At 41.8% G+C, this 20,686-nt stretch overlaps 1 protein-coding gene across 14 annotated transcripts in view; it reads right to left on the bottom strand.

Moving 5' to 3' along the window:
- The window catches only part of LOC115130569 (nebulin-like), a 98,657-nt gene that overhangs the window by 9,585 nt on the left and 68,386 nt on the right, over positions 1-20,686 (bottom strand). For 9 of the 14 annotated variants that reach the window (XM_065018681.1, XM_065018679.1, XM_065018675.1 and 6 more), the window contains 21 exons: positions 20,594-20,686; positions 18,724-18,825; positions 18,389-18,496; positions 17,961-18,065; positions 17,605-17,709; positions 17,199-17,300; positions 16,961-17,065; positions 16,564-16,674; positions 16,293-16,403; positions 16,001-16,102; positions 15,573-15,677; positions 10,780-10,875; positions 8,402-8,512; positions 8,040-8,144; positions 7,069-7,173; positions 6,275-6,379; positions 5,426-5,536; positions 1,912-2,022; positions 1,151-1,264; positions 679-783; positions 323-427 (listed from right to left, as the gene is read on the bottom strand). The exon at positions 20,594-20,686 is cut by the window's right edge and continues 9 nt beyond it. In XM_065018681.1, the coding sequence (XP_064874753.1) occupies positions 323-427; positions 679-783; positions 1,151-1,264; positions 1,912-2,022; positions 5,426-5,536; positions 6,275-6,379; positions 7,069-7,173; positions 8,040-8,144; positions 8,402-8,512; positions 10,780-10,875; positions 15,573-15,677; positions 16,001-16,102; positions 16,293-16,403; positions 16,564-16,674; positions 16,961-17,065; positions 17,199-17,300; positions 17,605-17,709; positions 17,961-18,065; positions 18,389-18,496; positions 18,724-18,825; positions 20,594-20,686 (2,217 nt within the window). Of the gene's footprint in view, positions 1-322; positions 428-678; positions 784-1,150; positions 1,265-1,911; positions 2,051-5,425; positions 5,537-6,274; positions 6,380-7,068; positions 7,174-8,039; positions 8,145-8,401; positions 8,513-10,779; positions 10,876-15,572; positions 15,678-16,000; positions 16,103-16,292; positions 16,404-16,563; positions 16,675-16,960; positions 17,066-17,198; positions 17,301-17,604; positions 17,710-17,960; positions 18,066-18,388; positions 18,497-18,723; positions 18,826-20,593 lie in introns of those variants that run through there. The other 5 variants (XM_065018671.1, XM_065018669.1, XM_065018667.1 and 2 more) reach the window with 5 other exon arrangements.

The raw sequence follows: 20,686 nt of genomic DNA, 5'->3' as shown, positions 1-20,686 counted from the left end.
GACAATAAAAAGTCTTGAGCCTGGCTTTTCTGAATCGGTAATTAGATAATGTCCATATGCTGGTGGTTTCTTTTAGTTCAGACAGCAAAACACAACAGATGTCCATAAAGAAACAATGAACATATACATGTATATAAAGTATTGAAGGTGATACTTTGAAGTCAAGACACTGAAGATGCACAGAGAGACACCTTGCTGCCACTGACTGACATGGAGGCATGGTGAACCTGAGACCTGGAATCTAGGCCTTGGTTCCAAAGGGAGGGTTCTAAAACGGAAGGTTCTAAAATGGAACGGAGGGTTTTAAAAGGCTTCTACTTACAGTGCTGAAGTTCTTCTGATTCTCACGGACTCTCATCATCTCAGGCGTGTCCAGGACGGGCACATAGTGAGACATGCACTTCTCAGCCTCCTCCCTGTACTTTTTCTGTTGGGACACAGTACAGAGAGAGAGAGAGAGAGAGAGAGAGAGAGAGAGAGAGAGAGAAAGAGAGAGAGAGAGAGAGAGAGAGAGAGAGACATCACATAAGAGCTTGGTCATTCAACTCTAATGGCAATGTTTTCAAAGCATATTAGTCTATATCAATCAAATTGATGCAAAATGTATCTACATAGTTTATGAAGCGTTTACGTACACAGTTAATAGACATCCATAGTAGTTTGGAGCGTTCCTCTTACCTGGCTGACCATGTTCCTGATGTTCTGTGCGTGGAGGATGTCAGGGGTGTCGATAACACTAGTGTAGCTAGCCCTGTCCGCCTCGGCAGTCTGCTTGTACTTTTGCTGAGGAGGGACACAAACTGCAGCTCAGAAACACACTCTTTGTTAAATAACATCTACATGCACTGATGGAGAGTGGTTGTTCTGTATTCTTGGTACAGTACACAATTACAGTATTGAAGGCAATGAACATGGTGGTTATGATTATAGTGTGCATTCATTACATGTAAAAATAGCTATACAGCAACTCAGGTATAACGAAGACAGTTGGGCAATATGAAATAGCTTCTAGGTTACAAGTAAATGCTATTCTGGTAGTTATCACCTAAAAAAATATGGCTATAATGTATTATGCTTTTTGAAATTACTGGACTTAACGCACATATTACAAAACAAGGGTGTCTTGGCCCAAAAACCCTGTCCCACTGACCTGGCTGAGGATGTCTGTAGCATTCCTAGCCCTCATGAAGTCTGGCGTGTCTGTAGCCAATGCCAACATTCCCTTGCCCTTGATCTCTGTCTCCAATTCCTTCTTGTACTCTTTCTGCAAACAGCCACATTACACACAGTCAAGTCAAACACAATACTATTTATAGTGAGTATTCAAAATAACTACTGGATATTATGTCACATTGGTTTAGGGGCTGCAGAGCCAGAAACGTCACAGGTTAAAACATCTTCAGCTAAGGGGATGATTAAGGAGACTCCTAGGGAACCGTGAACAGAGAGCTTAGCATCACAAACCAACAGGAACAGATAATGGGATTAAGTGAGGGAGAGTGATGTGAGACAGGAAGGGTCCACTCAGAGCTGAAAGACAGAAGAAGGTTTAATGTGAATCACAGTGAAAGTTGTTTCAGACATCATATTATCTGGTTAACCTGGGGAACTACTAGCCTGGTGCCAGATCTGTTTGCGCTGTCTTGCCAACTCCTGTAGTCACTGTCAACATTGGAGTTAGCAAGACAGCACAAACAGATCTGAGACCAGGCTGGGGGAACGACACTATTAGCTCCACAACTGCGTTGGAAACACATTAGTAATGTCATTAGCCAGAGCCAAGAAGAAAACCAATCAGCTGCCTGGTTAGTTAGGTGATGAAGCAGGAAGAGGAGGAGGAGAAGAAGCAGAGGAAGAGGGGGATGAGTGAGGGATTAGAGAAGAAGCCTGTTCCATCTGTAGCAGTCCTACCTGACTCAGGATAGCAGTGGCGTTCCTTGCTCTCAAAAGCTCAGGAGTTTCCTCAAAAACAGTTATCCCTTTACCCTTCACCCCCTCCTCTAGATCCCTCCTGTAATCTCTCTATGGGGCGGAAGGAAGAACAGAGAGGCTGCAGAGAAACAGGCAGGGTAACACAGGCAGGGCACACAGACAGGACACGGTACGGTAAAGGCTCAGGTGGTAGTACCGCTCACTCATAGATTCTCAAAGCCACCAAGTCTCGCCTTCAGATTATGACAGACCAGTTCTGGTTTTGGTTGACATGTATAGACAAATATTGAGTTGCCAAATCGGACATTATTCTTATTTTTTACAATAAGTATTATGACCAATAGACATATTAAATTAGACATTGGAAAGACATTGGTGAGTTTGGTAAGCAGCCTGATTAAAAAAAACAATCCCATTTTATCAGACAATAGGACAATAAATACCCACAGAATCTTTGGTACAAGACAGTTTGTTCATGAGGCTCTTTGTCAAAAGCACTCATGCCTACATTTCATTAGGGCATAATGCATAACAAACACAGGAAACAAGGTTCATTTACAAAGCCAAACCAGACAGAAAAAACAGATGGACAAAGCAGACAAATGCAGACAGTTGTTTTGCACCAAACCTCCTGTAGTGTCCTACTAGATGGAGGGAATGGTTGTTTTGCACCAAACCTCCAGTATTGTCCTACTAGATGGAGGGAATGGTTGTTTTGCACCAAACCTCCAGTATTGTCCTACTAGATGGAGGGAATGGTTGTTTTGCACCAAACCTCCTGTAGTGTCCTACTAGATGGAGGGAATGGTTGTTGTGCACCAAACCTCCTGTAGTGTCCTACTAGATGGAGGGAATGGTTGTTTTGCACCAAACCTCCTGTAGTGTCCTACTAGATGGAGGGAATGGTTGTTTTGCACCAAACCTCCTGTAGTGTCCTACTAGATGGAGGGAATGGTTGTTTTGCACCAAACCTCCAGTATTGTCCTACTAGATGGAGGGAATGGTTGTTTTGCACCAAACCTCCTGTAGTGTCCTACTAGATGGAGGGAATGGTTGTTTTGCACCAAACATCCTGTAGTGTCCTACTAGATGGAGGGAATGGTTGTTTTGCACCAAACCTCCTGTAGTCCTAGTGGAGTGTTTTGGTTGTTTTGCACCAAACCTCCTGTAGTGTCCTACTAGATGGAGGGAATGGTTGTTTTGCACCAAACCTCCTGTAGTGTCCTACTAGATGGAGGGAATGGTTGTTTTGCACCAAACCTCCTGTATTGTCCTACTAGATGGAGGGAATGGTTGTTTTGCACCAAACCTCCTGTAGTGTCCTACTAGATGGAGGGAATGGTGTCCTACTAGTTTTGCACCAAACCTCCTGTAGTGTCCTACTAGATGGAGGGAATGGTTGTTTTGCACCAAACCTCCTGTATGTCCTACTAGATGGAGGGAATGGTTGTTTTGCACCAAACCTCCAGTATTGTCCTACTAGATGGAGGGAATGGTTGTTTTGCACCAAACCTCCTGTAGTGTCCTACTAGATGGAGGGAATGGTTGTTGTGCACCAAACCTCCTGTAGTGTCCTACTAGATGGAGGGAATGGTTGTTTTGCACCAAACCTCCTGTAGTGTCCTACTAGATGGAGGGAATGGTTGTTTTGCACCAAACCTCCTGTAGTGTCCTACTAGATGGAGGGAATGGTTGTTTTGCACCAAACCTCCAGTATTGTCCTACTAGATGGAGGGAATGGTTGTTTTGCACCAAACCTCCTGTAGTGTCCTACTAGATGGAGGGAATGGTTGTTTTGCACCAAACATCCTGTAGTGTCCTACTAGATGGAGGGAATGGTTGTTTTGCACCAAACCTCCTGTAGTGTCCTACTAGATGGAGGGAATGGTTGTTTTGCACCAAACCTCCTGTAGTGTCCTACTAGATGGAGGGAATGGTTGTTTTGCACCAAACCTCCTGTAGTGTCCTACTAGGTGGAGGGAATGGTTGTTTTGCACCAAACCTCCTGTAGTGTCCTACTAGATGGAGGGAATGGTTGTTTTTCACCAAACCTCCTGTAGTGTCCTACTAGATGGAGGGAATGGTTGTTTTGCACCAAACCTCCTGTAGTGTCCTACTAGGTGGAGAGAATGGTTGTTTTGCACCAAACCTGTAGTGTCCTACTAGATGGAGGGAATGGTTGTTTTGCACCAAACCTCCTGTAGTGTCCTACTAGATGGAGGGAATGGTTGTTTTGCACCAAACCTCCTGTAGTGTCCTACTAGATGGAGGGAATGGTTGTTTTGCACCAAAACTCCTGTAGTGTCCTACTAGATGGAGGGAATGGTTGTTTTGCACCAAACCTCCTGTAGTGTCCTACTAGATGGAGGGAATGGTTGTTTTGCACCAAACCTCCTGTAGTGTCCTACTAGGTGGAGGGAATTGTTGTTTTGCACCAAACCTCCTGTAGTGTCCTACTAGATGGAGGGAATGGTTGTTTTGCACCAAACCTCCTGTAGTGTCCTACTAGATGGAGGGAATGGTTGTTTTGCACCAAACCTCCTGTAGTGTCCTACTAGATGGAGGGAATGGTTGTTTTGCACCAAAACTCCTGTAGTGTCCTACTAGATGGAGGGAATGGTTGTTTTGCACCAAACCTCCTGTAGTGTCCTACTAGGTGGAGGGAATGGTTGTTTTGCACCAAACCTCCAGTATTGTCCTACTAGATGGAGGGATTGGTTGTTTTGCACCAAACCTCCAGTATTGTCCTACTAGATGGAGGGAATGGTTGTTTTGCACCAAACCTCCTGTAGTGTCCTACTAGGTGGAGGGAATGGTTGTTTTGCACCAAACATCCTGTAGTGTCCTACTAGATGGAGGGAATTGTTGTTTGGCACCAAACCTCCTGTAGTGTCCTACTAGATGGAGGGAATGGTTGTTTTGCACCAAACCTCCTGTAGTGTCCTACTAGGTGGGGGGAATGGTTGTGTTGCACCAAACCTCCTGTAGTGTCCTACTAGATGGAGGGAATGGTTGTTTTGCACCAAACCCCCTTAGTGTCCTACTAGATGGAGGGAACTAAACAAGTCAGGATGTCAACATAGATGACAGCGCAGACATGACAATAAAACAAATTCTACAACGAAAACAGTCATGCAGCATTGCTATGGTACTATGAACATGGAAAAGGGTGTATTTATTATGTGTAATAGTCATAGAGTATATTATCTTCAGGTGGCGAACCATGCAAGCTGACCACATCTAACCTGGGTGTGACAGAACAATTAAGAAAAAGTCACAAGTGGGGTTAAAAGAAGGAGGGTTGTGGTGGTTGTGAGGGACTTAGTACGATTACCAGGGGTGGGTGAAGAGGAGGAGGAGAATGAGAATGAGGAGAATGAGGAGTAGAGTGAAGAACTGGACGAGGAGGAGGAGAAGGAGGAGGGGAATTAGGAACTGGAGGAGGAGGAGGAGAATGAGGAGTTGAAAGAAGTGGTAAATGCCCGTTCGTTACCTCATTGGCTATTTTGGTGGCATGTCTGACATGTAACATGGCAAGGGTGACCTCCAAGCCTGAGAGGTTCTTTCCCTTTATGGACTCCTCATATTCCTTATGATAGTCTTTCTATTAGCCACAAAGATAAGACAAGTGACAGACACAGCTGAGATACAACATATAACATCCAAGCGTAGTAAGTCCACAGTCACAATGCAACCTTCACCTCAATACTCTTACTAAGAACAAATCAGGAGTGTATTACTTTACGCATGACCACAGTATACCTCTGGTGTGGGTAGTGTTTTTGTACACACAATATAAGATTTGAAACCTTTTTGTGTTTGTGCATGTATAATAGTGCTCTTTTGTGTAAGGAGCCAAGCCTTCTTCAGCCGTCAATATGTTCCCTACATTACATCAACGCAGTATGGTAAGTGTTATGTTCTGCGTCAGTCTGTCTGTGCACTAGCAGGGAAACATGACTACCAGACAGACATCCAGTACCGTTCCTTAACCCTGGATCATCAGAGGAACATTTGGACTTCTGAACTTACAGTACATCATGTGTCAGTGCCATAGAAATCTGTTATAGGCGCTAGTGCCAGTGCTTACCTTTCACATCAAATTACACAGAGGGAGAGTACAGTTCACAGACATTGTAGTAACACTTATGGAGAACACACAACAGTCTGCAGAATCTCCAAATACCACCCCGGAAATACAGTACAGATACATTGTCAGGCAAAAACAGTTGAGTGTTCCGTGTTCTCTTCTGAGCATCAGCGAAAATCCCAACTGCAAAGTAAAATGGTTGTTTGAACCAACAGTTAGATATTGGGTTGAAACGATATCATGTGTATTTACCGCGCTCTGCATGTGCTGGGCTTCCTTAGCCGTCACATAGGTGGGGGTCTCGAAGTCCAGCATGGCCTTTCCTTTAGCCTTCTCATACTTCTCCTTGTACTTCACCTGTCAGACAAAGAGGAGTCAGACAAATATATTCACAATATCATAGTTTCTAAATGTATTTATTGAATAAAGTTGACTTACTTTATTGAATAAATATGACTAAATAGGCCATTTAAGGTTACCATTGAGGCCTAAACGATACCAACTGGGCTATAACACCATAACAGTGTAACAAGGTGTCTTCAGAACACAGGGTTTATGACACAGGTTTGTTTCAATATGGTGAATTCTGGTCCAGATATAATTTCCACTTAAACCAGGGGAAGTTCATTTTTCCCTTCTAATCCAGAGGGCAAAATTACTCCACACAGAATGGAAGCACGGGAACCAGTTTATAAGGATTGCGGTATAAACCTCTCAGGTTTAATGATGGTGTGACGAGTGGATTCATTGAAAAATGACTTACATAATAACACACAGCCCAACCAACATTTCCAGTAAAACTGTTTTTGCAAGTCAACAATACAAACACTAATTATTTCTCAAAGTGTTCCACTATTTAATGACTTCACAGGTAGGAGAAGAAACCTGGGAGAATTCAGAATTTAGATTCGCAGGTCACATGATGAATTGTAATATTGGAGAGATGATTTTCAAACAGGAAGTTGACATCTCAAACACGGGAAGTTAAAACCGGGTGATGCCAATAGGACTGGTTCATAGGTCATCCCATACATTGGCCCACTTACGTGACTCTGTAGTTCTGAAGCCTCCTTGTGATGAAGCTGTTCTGGTGAGTCAGCAATCATGAGGTAGTGACCCTTAATGTCCTCATGTTTCTTCTTGTACTGGTACTAAGAGGGAATCAGCGCCCAGTAAACAGCTCAGTACAAAGGTGTAGGGAAAAAGAGCCACTGTCGTTAGCTCACTCAATGCCACCCATTTAAATATAAATGTTTTTTAACAAGAATGTTTTATAAAAAGTTAACGAGCGGGAATAAAAAGGAATAAAAAATAATGAAATGAAAGAAAATGAAAAAAGAGAGAGTGAGGCGGAAAGTTCTGAGCGTCAGTGGTTATAGAAGACTAAGTTATGATATACTAAGTTAGATTTTTATGAAGAAAAGAGGAAGAAATCCATTCTGCACACGATAACATGCTAGACAGAGACGATGTGTGAAAAAGACTAATCTAGACCATAGATTAATGAAAAAAGACATGGAAAAGAAGGTTACAGCAGGTTCTAGTACTAGTACTGGGAGAACAAGGGGTTATGTGAGGAAGTTTGTAGGTCAAAGGTGAGAAGGTTCAGGGTCACTACCAGATGATGTCCTTGAGGATTAACTCACTATTGATCTGTGTTTTACTACGGCTTAGATAAGCAAAGCAGGACAAAACTGGCTGAAATGACATCATTACAACTACATTACAACTATTTCTGGTTGTAAATTGGTTGAAATGACGTCATTACAACTACATTCCATCTATTTCTGATTGTAAATTGGTTGAAATGACATCATTACAACCAGATGTGCCTGCTGGGAGAGAAATAGGGAGAGCCAGTGATTCCTAATGATATGGAATGACTTGGTTGGAGGGTTGCCGTGGCGAGGCGGTTGGTTTTTGAGAAGGCGGTTGTTACGCAACGCGGGATGATGGTGATGATGACACTACCGGGATTCAAGACGGTGGTACAAGGGCTTATGTGAGATTGTCTTACGTCACTGGACAGCTTGCTGGTGCTCAGGTTGTGCTGCATGGACAGAGACTCTGCCATGTCGGTTACAGGTTTGTGCAGCTTCTTCAGGTCACCCTTGTACTTCACCTGTGAGATGAGAAGACAGACAAAGGAACATCATCGTATTATAGAGAGCTATTATATAGATAAATCATTATAATATAGTGTAATTATTATGTAGATATATTATTATAGAGTTTTCTATAGTACATCTCATGAACTACTTGGTCCCGGTTGCTTGGTATATCTTTGATAAACACCTGTGAGTAAAGACCTCTTAGCCTGAATGAGTATTTATCATATTAAAAGAGTGGTACTTCTACTTGGGTGAGTGCAACACGTACCTCACTAGCCAGCTGGTGTGCATCCTTCTGAGTCTTGTAAACAACACTTTCCTTCATGTCATACTTTGGCCTGAGCCCCTTCTCCTTGTCATACTTGGCCTTGTACTGCACCTGGAGGGATATCACACGGCAGTGTGTGTGTTAGTCTCAGTCTGATTGTGTCTGTGAGGAAGGTAAGCCAATCAAATCAGACGCAGAGAGAGTAGGATTAACGAGGAGAAAAACAGTACACCAGAATACAGTATTCGGTCACATAATATAAAAAGGGCTCATGGTTAGTTCAATGATTTTAGAGGGATCCAAATCCAGAGTTTCTGAATCTATGTACCTCCTTACTGTACTCGGTTACTAGCCCTTGTTATACAGCATAACCGTTTGAAGTCAAAAACCCTAGGTTGCCTTCTAGGACTAATTTGATATAATGCACCTGTGGGTATAACACATGAATAAATAAGCACTATGTTTTTACTTTCAATGAGCAAACTAACCCCAGAAGGCAATTAAGACATAACAGTCAGGGGAAACAAATGTACACACAGAACTTTTACTTCATATATAGGCTGTTGGAACAGTATATATGGTAGTCAGAAATAGAAAATGAGGGAGAAAGTGATGCTGGGATCCCATTGCAGAGAGAGTCTGAGGTACTTCTAATCAGTAGAGGAACCAGCTGAAGAAAAGTCAGGGACAGAGAGAGAGAAAGAGGGAGAGAGAGAAACACCAGGGAGAGATAGAGAAACACCGGGGAGAGATAGAGAAAGAAAGAGGGAAAGAGAGAAACACCAGGGAGAGATAGAGAGAGAAACACCAGGGAGAGAGAGAGAGAAAGAGGGAGAGAGAAACACCAGGGAGAGATAGAGATAGAAACACCAGGGAGAGAGAGAGAGAAAGAGGGAGAGAGAAACACCAGGGAGAGATAGAGAGAGAGACACCAGGGAGAGAGAGAGAGAAAGAGGGATAGAAAGAAACATCAGGGAGAGATAGAGAGAGAAACACCAGGGAAAGAGAGAGAGAAACACCAGGGAGAGATAGAGACAAAGAGGGAGAGAGAGAAACACAAGGGAGAGATAGAGAGAGAAAGAGGGAAAGAGAGAAACACCAGGGAGAGATAGAAACACCAGGGAGAGATAGAGACAAAGAGGGAGAGAGAGAAACACAAGGGAGAGATAGAGAGAGAAAGAGGGAAAGAGAGAAACACCAGGGAGAGATAGAGAGAGAAACACCAGGGAGAGAGAGAGAGAAAGAGGGAGAGAAAGAAACATCAGGGAGAGATAGAGAGAGAAACACCAGGGAAAGAGAGAGAGAAACACCAGGGAGAGATAGAGACAAAGAGGGAGAGAGAGAAACACAAGGGAGAGATAGAGAGAGAAAGAGGGAAAGAGAGAAACACCAGGGAGAGATAGAAACAACAGGGAGAGATAGAGACAAAGAGGGAGAGAGAGAAACACAAGGGAGAGATAGAGAGAGAAAGAGGGAAAGAGAGAAACACCAGGGAGAGATGAGATAGAGAGAGAAACACCAGGGAGAGAGAGAGAGACAAAGAGGGAGAGAGAGAAACACCAGGGAGAGATAGAGAAACAAAGAGAGAGAGAGAGAAACACCGGGGAGAGATAGAGAGAGTAAGACGGAGAGAGAGGAATGAGGAGTGTGTAAATCCAATATAAATGAGCAAAACAATCTTCTATTTATAATATGCTCCAAATGAAAAGGCAGTCACAGAACTTCTGGCAAACTAATAAAATGGTTCTCATAGGGGTCAACTCTGTCTGTTGTGAATAAGATGCCTTAGATAAGCTTTGCTACAGGATGTACACAGTCCTCATATCACAGAGATAATGCTGTAATTCTGTAGAATGATGCAACAACAATAAGCCCATGGCACGGTACCACATCAGACAGAGACATCGACTACATGTCCCGGCGATTCAGACATTTATCCTTTAACATGTTGATTCAACTCATAAAAATCAAAATAAAATAAACATCTATTTAATATTTTTCTTTGACTTGAAGGAAAATAGTTATTGCATCACCATGCTTGTCTATGTTTGGTGACCAGCGACGCTTGCGATGGGAGATACAAAGAAGGTAGCTACAGATATAAGGGAAACAAAACAAAAAGGACTGGAGGTCAAATGAAAACAAGAAAATGGAGGAAAAAGGGAGGGAAAATGATCAAATTATAACAGAAATGAAAACATGTCCCTGAGTCCTTGAGTTACAGAAGCAGAGGTGCACCAACAAACGCTCCCAGAAATCAATCAATCGGTGAGTCATTGAATAGAAGGAGAAAATAAGTCACAAGGCACAGACAGGAAGTTGCAGGAAGTTGCAGCCCATTGGTCCCCGCCCCAGGGTCTCAGGTATTCCTTTCTTACATTACTAGTCAGAGCACTCATTTTCTTAAGGTGGCGGCTCTGAGGAGTATCGATGGAAGCAGCTCCGTGGAGGGAGGGCCTGGCTTCCAACTCCTCCTACAAAGCAGCAGTAAGACGGCAGGGTGAGAAAACAAAGACACGACAGAATGGAGGGAGGGAACAAGTAGAGATAGGGGATTAGGGAGGGAAGGATGGACCCAGCAGGCAAAACTGCTTGAAATGATGTGGTTTCAACACTGTAACAACACTACAACTCTGAATTACAACACAGTTTTGCCTGCTGAGAGACAGTACAGGGGAGAGGACTATAAGTATATGGAGGAAAGGGAGAGGGCTATACAGGGGTAGTACAGGTATTAAGGGGAGTATATTAACATGTAACTATGGAGAGGAGATGGAGAGGACTAGTATATTAACATGTAACTATGGAGAGGAGATGGAGAGGACTAGTATATTAACATGTAACTATGGAGAGGACTAGTATATTAACATGTAACTATGGAGAGGACTAGTATATTAACATGTAACTATGGAGAGGAGATGGAGAGGACTATAGGGAGTATATTAACATGTAACTATGGAGAGGACTATAGGGAGTATATTAACATGTAACTATGGAGAGGACTATAGGGAGTATATTAACATGTAACTATGGAGAGGACTAGTATATTAACATGTAACTATGGAGAGGACTAGTATATTAACATGTAACTATGGAGAGGACTAGTATATTAACATGTAACTATGGAGAGGAGATGGAGAGGGCTAGTATATTAACATGTAACTATGGAGAGGAGATGGAGAGGACTAGTATATTAACATGTAACTATGGAGAGGAGATGGAGAGGACTATAGGGAGTATATTAACATGTAACTATGGAGATGACTAGTATATTAACATGTAACTATGGAGAGGAGATGGAGAGGACTAGTATATTAACATGTAACTATGGAGAGGAGATGGAGAGGGCTAGTATATTAACATGTAACTATGGAGAGGAGATGGAGAGGACTAGTATATTAACATGTAACTATGGAGAGGACTAGTATATTAACATGTAACTATGGAGAGGACTAGTATATTAACATGTAACTATGGAGAGGAGATGGAGAGGACTAGTATATTAACATGTAACTATGGAGAGGAGATGGAGAGGACTATAGGGAGTATATTAACATGTAACTATGGAGAGGAGATGGAGAGGACTAGTATATTAACATGTAACTATGGAGAGGACTAGTATATTAACATGTAACTATGGAGAGGAGATGGAGAGAACTAGTATATTAACATGTAACTATGGAGAGGAGATGGAGAGAACTAGTATATTAACATGTAACTTCGGAGAGGAGATGGAGAGAACTAGTATATTAACATGTAACTATGGAGAGGAGATGGAGAGGACTATAGGGAGTATATTAACATGTAACTATGGAGAGGAGATGGAGAGGACTAGTATATTAACATGTAACTATGGAGAGGAGATGGAGAGGACTAGTATATTAACATGTAACTATGGAGAGGACTAGTATATTAACATGTAACTATGGAGCGGACTAGTATATTAACATGTAACTATGGAGAGGACTAGTATATTAACATGTAACTATGGAGAGGACTAGTATATTAACATGTAACTATGGAGAGGAGATGGAGAGGACTAGTATATTAACATGTAACTATGGAGAGGACTAGTATATTAACATGTAACTATGGAGAGGAGATGGAGAGAACTAGTATATTAACATGTAACTATGGAGAGGAGATGGAGAGAACTAGTATATTAACATGTAACTATGGAGAGGACTAGTATATTAACATGTAACTATGGAGAGGAGATGGAGAGGACTATAGGGAGTATATTAACATGTAACTATGGAGAGGAGATGGAGAGAACTAGTATATTAACATGTAACTATGGAGAGGACTAGTATATTAACATGTAACTATGGAGAGGAGATGGAGAGGACTATAGGGAGTAGTATATTAACATGTAACTATGGAGCGGACTAGTATATTAACATGTAACTATGGAGAGGACTAGTATATTAACATGTAACTATGGAGAGGACTAGTATATTAACATGTAACTATGGAGAGGACTAGTATATTAACATGTAACTATGGAGAGGACTAGTATATTAACATGTAACTATGGAGAGGACTAGTATATTAACATGTAACTATGGAGAGGACTAGTATATTAACATGTAACTATGGAGCGGACTAGTATATTAACATGTAACTATGGAGCGGACTAGTATATTAACATGTAACTATGGAGAGGACTAGTATATTAACATGTAACTATGGAGAGGAGATGGAGAGGGCTAGTATATTAACATGTAACTATGGAGAGGACTAGTATATTAACATGTAACTATGGAGAGGAGATGGAGAGGGCTAGTATATTAACATGTAACTATGGAGAGGACTAGTATATTAACATGTAACTATGGAGAGGACTAGTATATTAACATGTAACTATGGAGAGGAGATGGAGAGGGCTAGTATATTAACATGTAACTATGGAGAGGACTAGTATATTAACATGTAACTATGGAGAGGAGATGGAGAGGGCTAGTATATTAACATGTAACTATGGAGAGGACTATAGGGAGTATATTAACATGTAACTATGGAGAGGACTATAGGGAGTATATTAACATGTAACTATGGAGAGGACTATAGGGAGTATATTAACATGTAACTATGGAGAGGACTATAGGGAGTATATTAACATGTAACTATGGAGAGGACTATAGGGAGTATATTAACATGTAACTATGGAGAGGACTAGTATATTAACATGTAACTATGGAGAGGACTAGTATATTAACATGTAACTATGGAGAGGAGATGGAGAGGACTAGTATATTAACATGTAACTATGGAGAGGACTAGTATATTAACATGTAACTATGGAGAGGAGATGGAGAGGACTAGTATATTAACATGTAACTATGGAGAGGAGATGGAGAGGACTAGTATATTAACATGTAACTATGGAGAGGACTAGTATATTAACATGTAACTATGGAGAGGACTAGTATATTAACATGTAACTATGGAGAGGACTATAGGGAGTATATTAACATGTAACTATGGAGAGGACTATAGGGAGTATATTAACATGTAACTATGGAGAGGACTATAGGGAGTATATTAACATGTAACTATGGAGAGGACTATAGGGAGTATATTAACATGTAACTATGGAGAGGACTATAGGGAGTATATTAACATGTAACTATGGAGAGGACTATAGGGAGTATATTAACATGTAACTATGGAGAGGACTAGTATATTAACATGTAACTATGGAGAGGACTAGTATATTAACATGTAACTATGGAGAGGACTAGTATATTAACATGTAACTATGGAGCGGACTAGTATATTAACATGTAACTATGGAGAGGAGATGGAGAGGGCTAGTATATTAACATGTAACTATGGAGAGGACTAGTATATTAACATGTAACTATGGAGAGGACTAGTATATTAACATGTAACTATGGAGAGGACTAGTATATTAACATGTAACTATGGAGAGGACTAGTATATTAACATGTAACTATGGAGCGGACTAGTATATTAACATGTAACTATGGAGAGGAGATGGAGAGGACTAGTATATTAACATGTAACTATGGAGCGGACTAGTATATTAACATGTAACTATGGAGAGGAGATGGAGAGGACTAGTATATTAACATGTAACTATGGAGAGGACTAGTATATTAACATGTAACTATGGAGCGGACTAGTATATTAACATGTAACTATGGAGAGGACTAGTATATTAACATGTAACTATGGAGAGGAGATGGAGAGGACTAGTATATTAACATGTAACTTCGGAGAGGAGATGGAGAGGACTATAGGGAGTATATTAACATGTAACTATGGAGAGGACTAGTATATTAACATGTAACTATGGAGAGGACTAGTATATTAACATGTAACTATGGAGAGGACTAGTATATTAACATGTAACTATGGAGAGGACTAGTATATTAACATGTAACTATGGAGCGGACTAGAATATTAACATGTAACTATGGAGAGGAGATGGAGAGGGCTAGTATATTAACTATGGAGAATAGGAGACAGTCAGAGCTCACAAGGACAGAATAGGACATGGGTAACATGGGTAGTTATGCAGGGTGGCAAAAGAAGCACCTAATGGATGGAAGGTCACTACTACCTATGCTACAGACTAGCTAGGAGAGCTGAGCAAATACTATAGCAATACTATAGATCCAGGGGCACAACTTTGGTTTTAGAAGTGGGGGGGATATCACTTTTTTTAAATTATTATTTAAAAAACATGTTTTTATCCTTTCGGATAAACACTCCAAACAGCCTACCCTACCACTCGGAGGAGTCCGCATGGTCCTAAATCCCCCTGTTCCCTAGGTTTGTATCACATTCCAATTATAAAACTGGGGGCGACAAAAATGCAATTTCAGAATGTCGGGGGGACATGTCGTCACTGTCCCCAGTGAAAGTTGCACCCCTGTATAGATCTCTATGAAGCAATCATGATCTCTAGGAAGCTGAACTGAAAGGCATGCCATCTGGGCTGCTGAATTTACACCTTCAGTGACAGTGAATAAAACCGAAAATATTTTCTGATAGCAGAAAATAACTGACAATGAAATGATAGAAAAATGAACTGAGAGGGGACAAACATAATTAAATAAAGGGGAATAAAAACATTAAAACAGCCCGAGGTGTAGGGAACAACTGGTCAATTCAGACTCAGAGGGTTTGGTGTTGACCGTACCTGGCTGTTAAGCTTGGACACCGCAGTGGCCAGAGCGATGTCTGGACGGTGGACCAGGGAACCTCCATGGGCAGCCTCCTGGCGAGCCTTCTCACGGTAGCCAATCTAGCAGACACAATATACAAACCATGAGTGGACTGGACAATACAAGGGAAAGGGGAGACCTAGTCAGTTGCACAAATGAATGGATTCAACCCAAATGTGTCTTACGCATTTAACCCAACCCCTCTAACAAACCATCAGTGGGTAATGCACAGACAGACTGTCGTGATATGAATTGTTTTGATGCCTTTGATGGCGTCCTGCTGAGAATATAAACAACAGCATGAATATTCATCTCAGAGAGGTAAACAAATACAAAATCCCTTTAATTTTGCAAAACAGGCTTCGCCACTGTGTAGGCTATTCACTGTGTGCTAAACACTCACATTGCTGGCGAGCTTGGAGGCCTGTGTAGCCCTCATGATGTCTGGGCGCATAGCCACAGAGGTGTAGTTGAGCTTGGCCTTAGCCTCCTGCCTGTAGGCAAACTAGAAATGGAGAGAGAGGAAATAGTGATATTTGTGACAACTGCTGATGTAAAAAGGGCTTTTATTAATGCATTTGATAGACTGACAGATTAATAACAATCAATTCCATAAAACATGCATGAACTATTGTCTTTAATAGAGGAGATATACAGTACAGTCTTTTTATAGAAGAGGAATGTGACTGACTTACATTGCTCTGATTCTTGGCTACATCCATGGCGTGCTGCACATCGGGAGGCACTCTCATGTTGTTGTACTTGGACTTGCCCTTCTCCTTCTCAAACTTCTGCTTGTACTGTTTCTGTGGACATAACGGAGGAGACAAAGACGTCAAAGGTAACAAATGGCTCAGGACTGTACAGTCTTGGGAAGTCTCATTCACTTTGTGTGAGAAATCTGGAAATTAAGGTTCAGGACTGTATTCCAGCTCTAACTAAACAGCTGGTATGGGGGAGACTGACCTCGCTGACCAGTTTGCCCATGTCCTTGGCGTGGATGGTGTCACGGGTCGTGGGCAGAGTGGTGAATTGTCCGGTCTGCTGCTCCATCTTGCCAGCCAGCTTGTATTTGCTCTGAGGACAGAAAGAAAACCAAGGACTAGTGTCAGACTGGAATCTGATTGGGCGCCGTACAAACCAAATTAACATACTGTACAGTTACATTCATTATAAGTGTTCTTGAGATATTTTGTGACAAATTCCTCGTTCATCCATAAATTAAGGTTCACATTATGACATTTAAAATCTATCTATAATAACTATACTGTAGGTTAGTAAGGAAAGCCATTTATTGGCAGTAATAAACATTACATAGTAAGTATCTGTAGTTATCATGTTTCTGGTGTTTTCTGCTTCTTACCTCAGATGCCAGAATGCGCACTGACTTGGCATGAAGGTTAGTAGGAGTGTCCAGAACAGTCTTATACTGACCCTTTGCCTTCTCAAACTTCTCTCTGTATTTCACCTGGTGGACAGAACAAAGAACCACAATTAACACAGGCTTTTCTTCACCTTCAGATTTCATTTCCATGTGTTAGAATAGAACAGAACAGCTTTATTTTGATTGATGGGTGGCCGGTATAGGAACAACTACTCACATTGCTTAAGTCAGCATTCATCTTAGCCAGGACGGCTAACTTGTCGTCCACGATGGAGATCACACAGCCCTTCATCATCTCCTTGTCATACGTGTACTCAATCTGAGGACAGCAACACATGCAGCAGGGGTTAGACCAGAAGAGCCTTGTCATACGTGTACTCAATCTGAGGACAGCAACACATGCAGCAGGGGTTAGACCAGAAGAGCCATGTCAAAGGAATCAGTATAGAAACCTGGGCCGGTGTTTTGTTGTGTGTGTAGCTAAGTCATCTAAGTCACTATTGTTTTTAGCATTGTATTCTTCTACACATAGTTTTTCATTCTTAGAAGATGAGCCCTCTTGTGGGCTGAAATACATCCAAACAAACATACAAACAAACTAAGGTCTGTTGTGCATGACTCACATCACTCTGCTGGAAGTTGGCCTTGGCAGCTTGGATAAAGTCAGGTCTGTCGACAGTCCAGATCCACTTGTTCTTGGTGGCCTGGTACTTCTTCCTGTAGTCCAGCTGGAAGGAGACAAATCATACAGGAACAGAACAGTGAGTGAAGGTTCTGCCTCAAGAAAAAACATTTCAGAAGGGTGGAAAACATCAGGTATAACACCTGGTCCTAACAAGCCAACTTCATTCACTAATACACTCATTCATTCATTCATTCATTCATTCATTCATTCATTCATTCATTCATTCATTCAGAAGTGGTGTTCAGAGGTAAATGGATAGGAGGAGATGAGGAGTACTGGAAGAGAGAGACTCACATTGCTGATGTTCTTGTAGGCTTCCTTGGCAGCGCGGATTTCAAAGGATTCAGGGTCCATGTTGATCTGGGCCTTGCTCCTCTCATATACCTCCTTGTACTTCAGCTGAGACAAAGGAGAGAAAAGCACACTGATACAGAACCAGGGATATGACTGTACCTGCCTCCATCTAAATCTTAGACATGTGGTCGTAAGGCTTTCCACTAGATAGCATAGCCACAATGTCTAAAATTGGCAACATCATAAAAAAAATCATGAAAATATTAGCTTTATGGTCTTAATTTAAGATTAAGGTTAGGCATTAGGTTAGCAGTGTGGTTAATAAGATTTTAAGAAGAGCAATTGTAGAAATAGGTGGGGTTTATGACTTTGTGGCTGTGTTATGTGTGAAATGGAAGGCAGCCATTTTGAGAGTGTAGAGTACATACCACGCTGGTGATCTCCTTGACCTTCTTCATGTGTGCGCTGTGTGGAGTGTCATGGCCCAGGGTGTAGCCCTTAGCCTTGTTCTTGTTATACTCCATCTTGTAGACATTCTGGAAAAAGTGATGGGAAAATGTTGCAAGTCACAATTATTCAAATATAGTGTTATGTTGAGAAATACACAGTAGTAACAAAATCATACATTTATACATTATATGATTTTATAAAATATTTATTTAGTTGTGTTACTTTATTTATTTTTCTGAGAAGAGGGAGACCTTGACAACAATTGCAACAAAAAGTAACTTTAATTGAATGTTGTGTGACGAAGTGAACTCACGTCTCCGATGGCTTTGCTGCGTTTGTGGCTCTCATGCTCGGGAGTCTCCAGGATGGAGGTGAACTTGTTCTTAGCACGCTCATATTGCTCCCTGTACTTCCACTGTGGTGATGGGGGCAGGACACCAGAGTTAGACACACTCACACATGAGACATTACTGTCAAATCGGTATCAATTTACCTTATTTACAGTGTTTCAATTATCTATAGATGATCTGTGTGCTTTGCAGATTGATTTTACGAGTTAAGTTTACATAGCTTTATCCATTCCTGATCAAACTAAATGTATGTGCTAAAAAAGATAATGACATTTAAAAAATAGTGTAGCATGAAAAGGAGATTCTGTGAAGCGGGACTACAGTACATGTCAATGTAATGAATGAATGCAATGGGAAGACACCCATGCACAGGTTGGAACATGCTTTATGGAAACATGCAACAAAATGAAATGATGTGCAAAGAGATGTCCACGAACACACAGTGTGAGAATGAAAACAGTGCTTTTCTCATGGTTCATTTTCGTCAGCTGACGTTTGATCAGCTCGTCTGCTTCGAGTCCTACTGGTGAGTCTGGTGCTAATGATGGTTGTATATATTTATTATCATTTGGATAAAAAATGTGAACTTAAATAAATGAAAATAAACAAAACTATTGGCTTTGTCATAGGAAATATGTATTCCTCATTTAACGTACAACGTCTTTCTAGACAGTTCAGTCTGTACTTGTGATGTGGGTTACAGGGAGCGGGATCATAACTTGGGATGAGCTGGGTAGCTTGGGTTCAGAGGTCAGTGGAGATTCAAGACTGTTTCTGAAGCAGGGAGGAAAAGATGTCCAGAATTTGACAAATGTGGTGGTTGGCGGCAGGTAGCCTAGATGTTAATAGCATTGGGCCAGAAACCCAAATCTGTTGATGTGCACTTCAGCAAAGTACTTAACCTTAATTGGTCCTGTAAGTCGCTCTGGATAAGTGCTTCTGCTAAATGACTAATATTGAAATGTGAAAAAATGGGAGTGAAGGAAGCTACTGTCAATTAGGAGTTCAGGATGGGTCTCCGCAGCTGAAGTTAGCTAGGGCTGAGGCTGGTAAGACAACTGCAGCAGGAGGGAGAGGGAATTGGGGAAACTGCGAGGTGAGTTTGGTTGGTCTGCTGGGCCGATGGACGATTACCTTACACTGTTCGCTGGACTGGTAAATGGCGCTGAGGATGTCTGGGAGGAGCAGCTCATTGCAACCGTTCTTTAAGAGCACCCTGGCCCTGGATCTATGTTTGTTCTGTCCACGGAGGGACACACTAACACACACACACACACACACACAGACACAGCATGCTGAGGACAGGCACAGGGTCAGTGGACAGGACGGAGTGGACTGGAGAGGAGCTGCGGAGATCCTAGGCCTAGAGTCTGTGTTGTGTCCTCCTGATCTATTCCCTGAGAACCATTAAATCTAGTTCAATCTGGTTCAATCAATCAATCATATGGGCTTTTTTTATTAGCTTTTATGATTTTGCCGATGCTTTTAAAAAATGTTGACATTTGTCACTAAAAGTGACATGATAAAGGGCCTCAACCAAGTGTACGGGTTTGACTCTGAGTGCACAGATCAAGGAGAGTGTAGCCGCTCACTCAGAACACCCAAGAGGGCTATTTGAGTGACAGAGTACGACACCTGCTGCGTGAGGAAAAAGAGAGAGAGAGACGTGAACACGACCAACCATGGACATTATATCCATGCAACTACGACCTCCCGCAGGCCTGCAGTCAGATGACCTCATGCACCAGGCTCGGAAGCAGGTTATCTGATAGGCCCAGAGGAGGTAGAGGCGGACGAGGGCGGGGCTCAGCAGTAGGAAAATCATAGCTTTACCTGGCTATTCTTGGCGTTCTCCTTAGCCAGGAGGGTTCTAGGATCATCCAACACACTGCTGTACTTATCCTTGGTCTTCTCATAGGCTGCTCT

The sequence above is a fragment of the Oncorhynchus nerka genome, linkage group LG1 (assembly GCF_034236695.1).
Source record: "Oncorhynchus nerka isolate Pitt River linkage group LG1, Oner_Uvic_2.0, whole genome shotgun sequence".
Taxonomy (NCBI): domain Eukaryota; kingdom Metazoa; phylum Chordata; class Actinopteri; order Salmoniformes; family Salmonidae; genus Oncorhynchus; species Oncorhynchus nerka.
The sequence above is the reverse complement of the archived record's forward strand: the minus strand, read 5'-3'. Positions and strand labels throughout refer to the sequence as shown.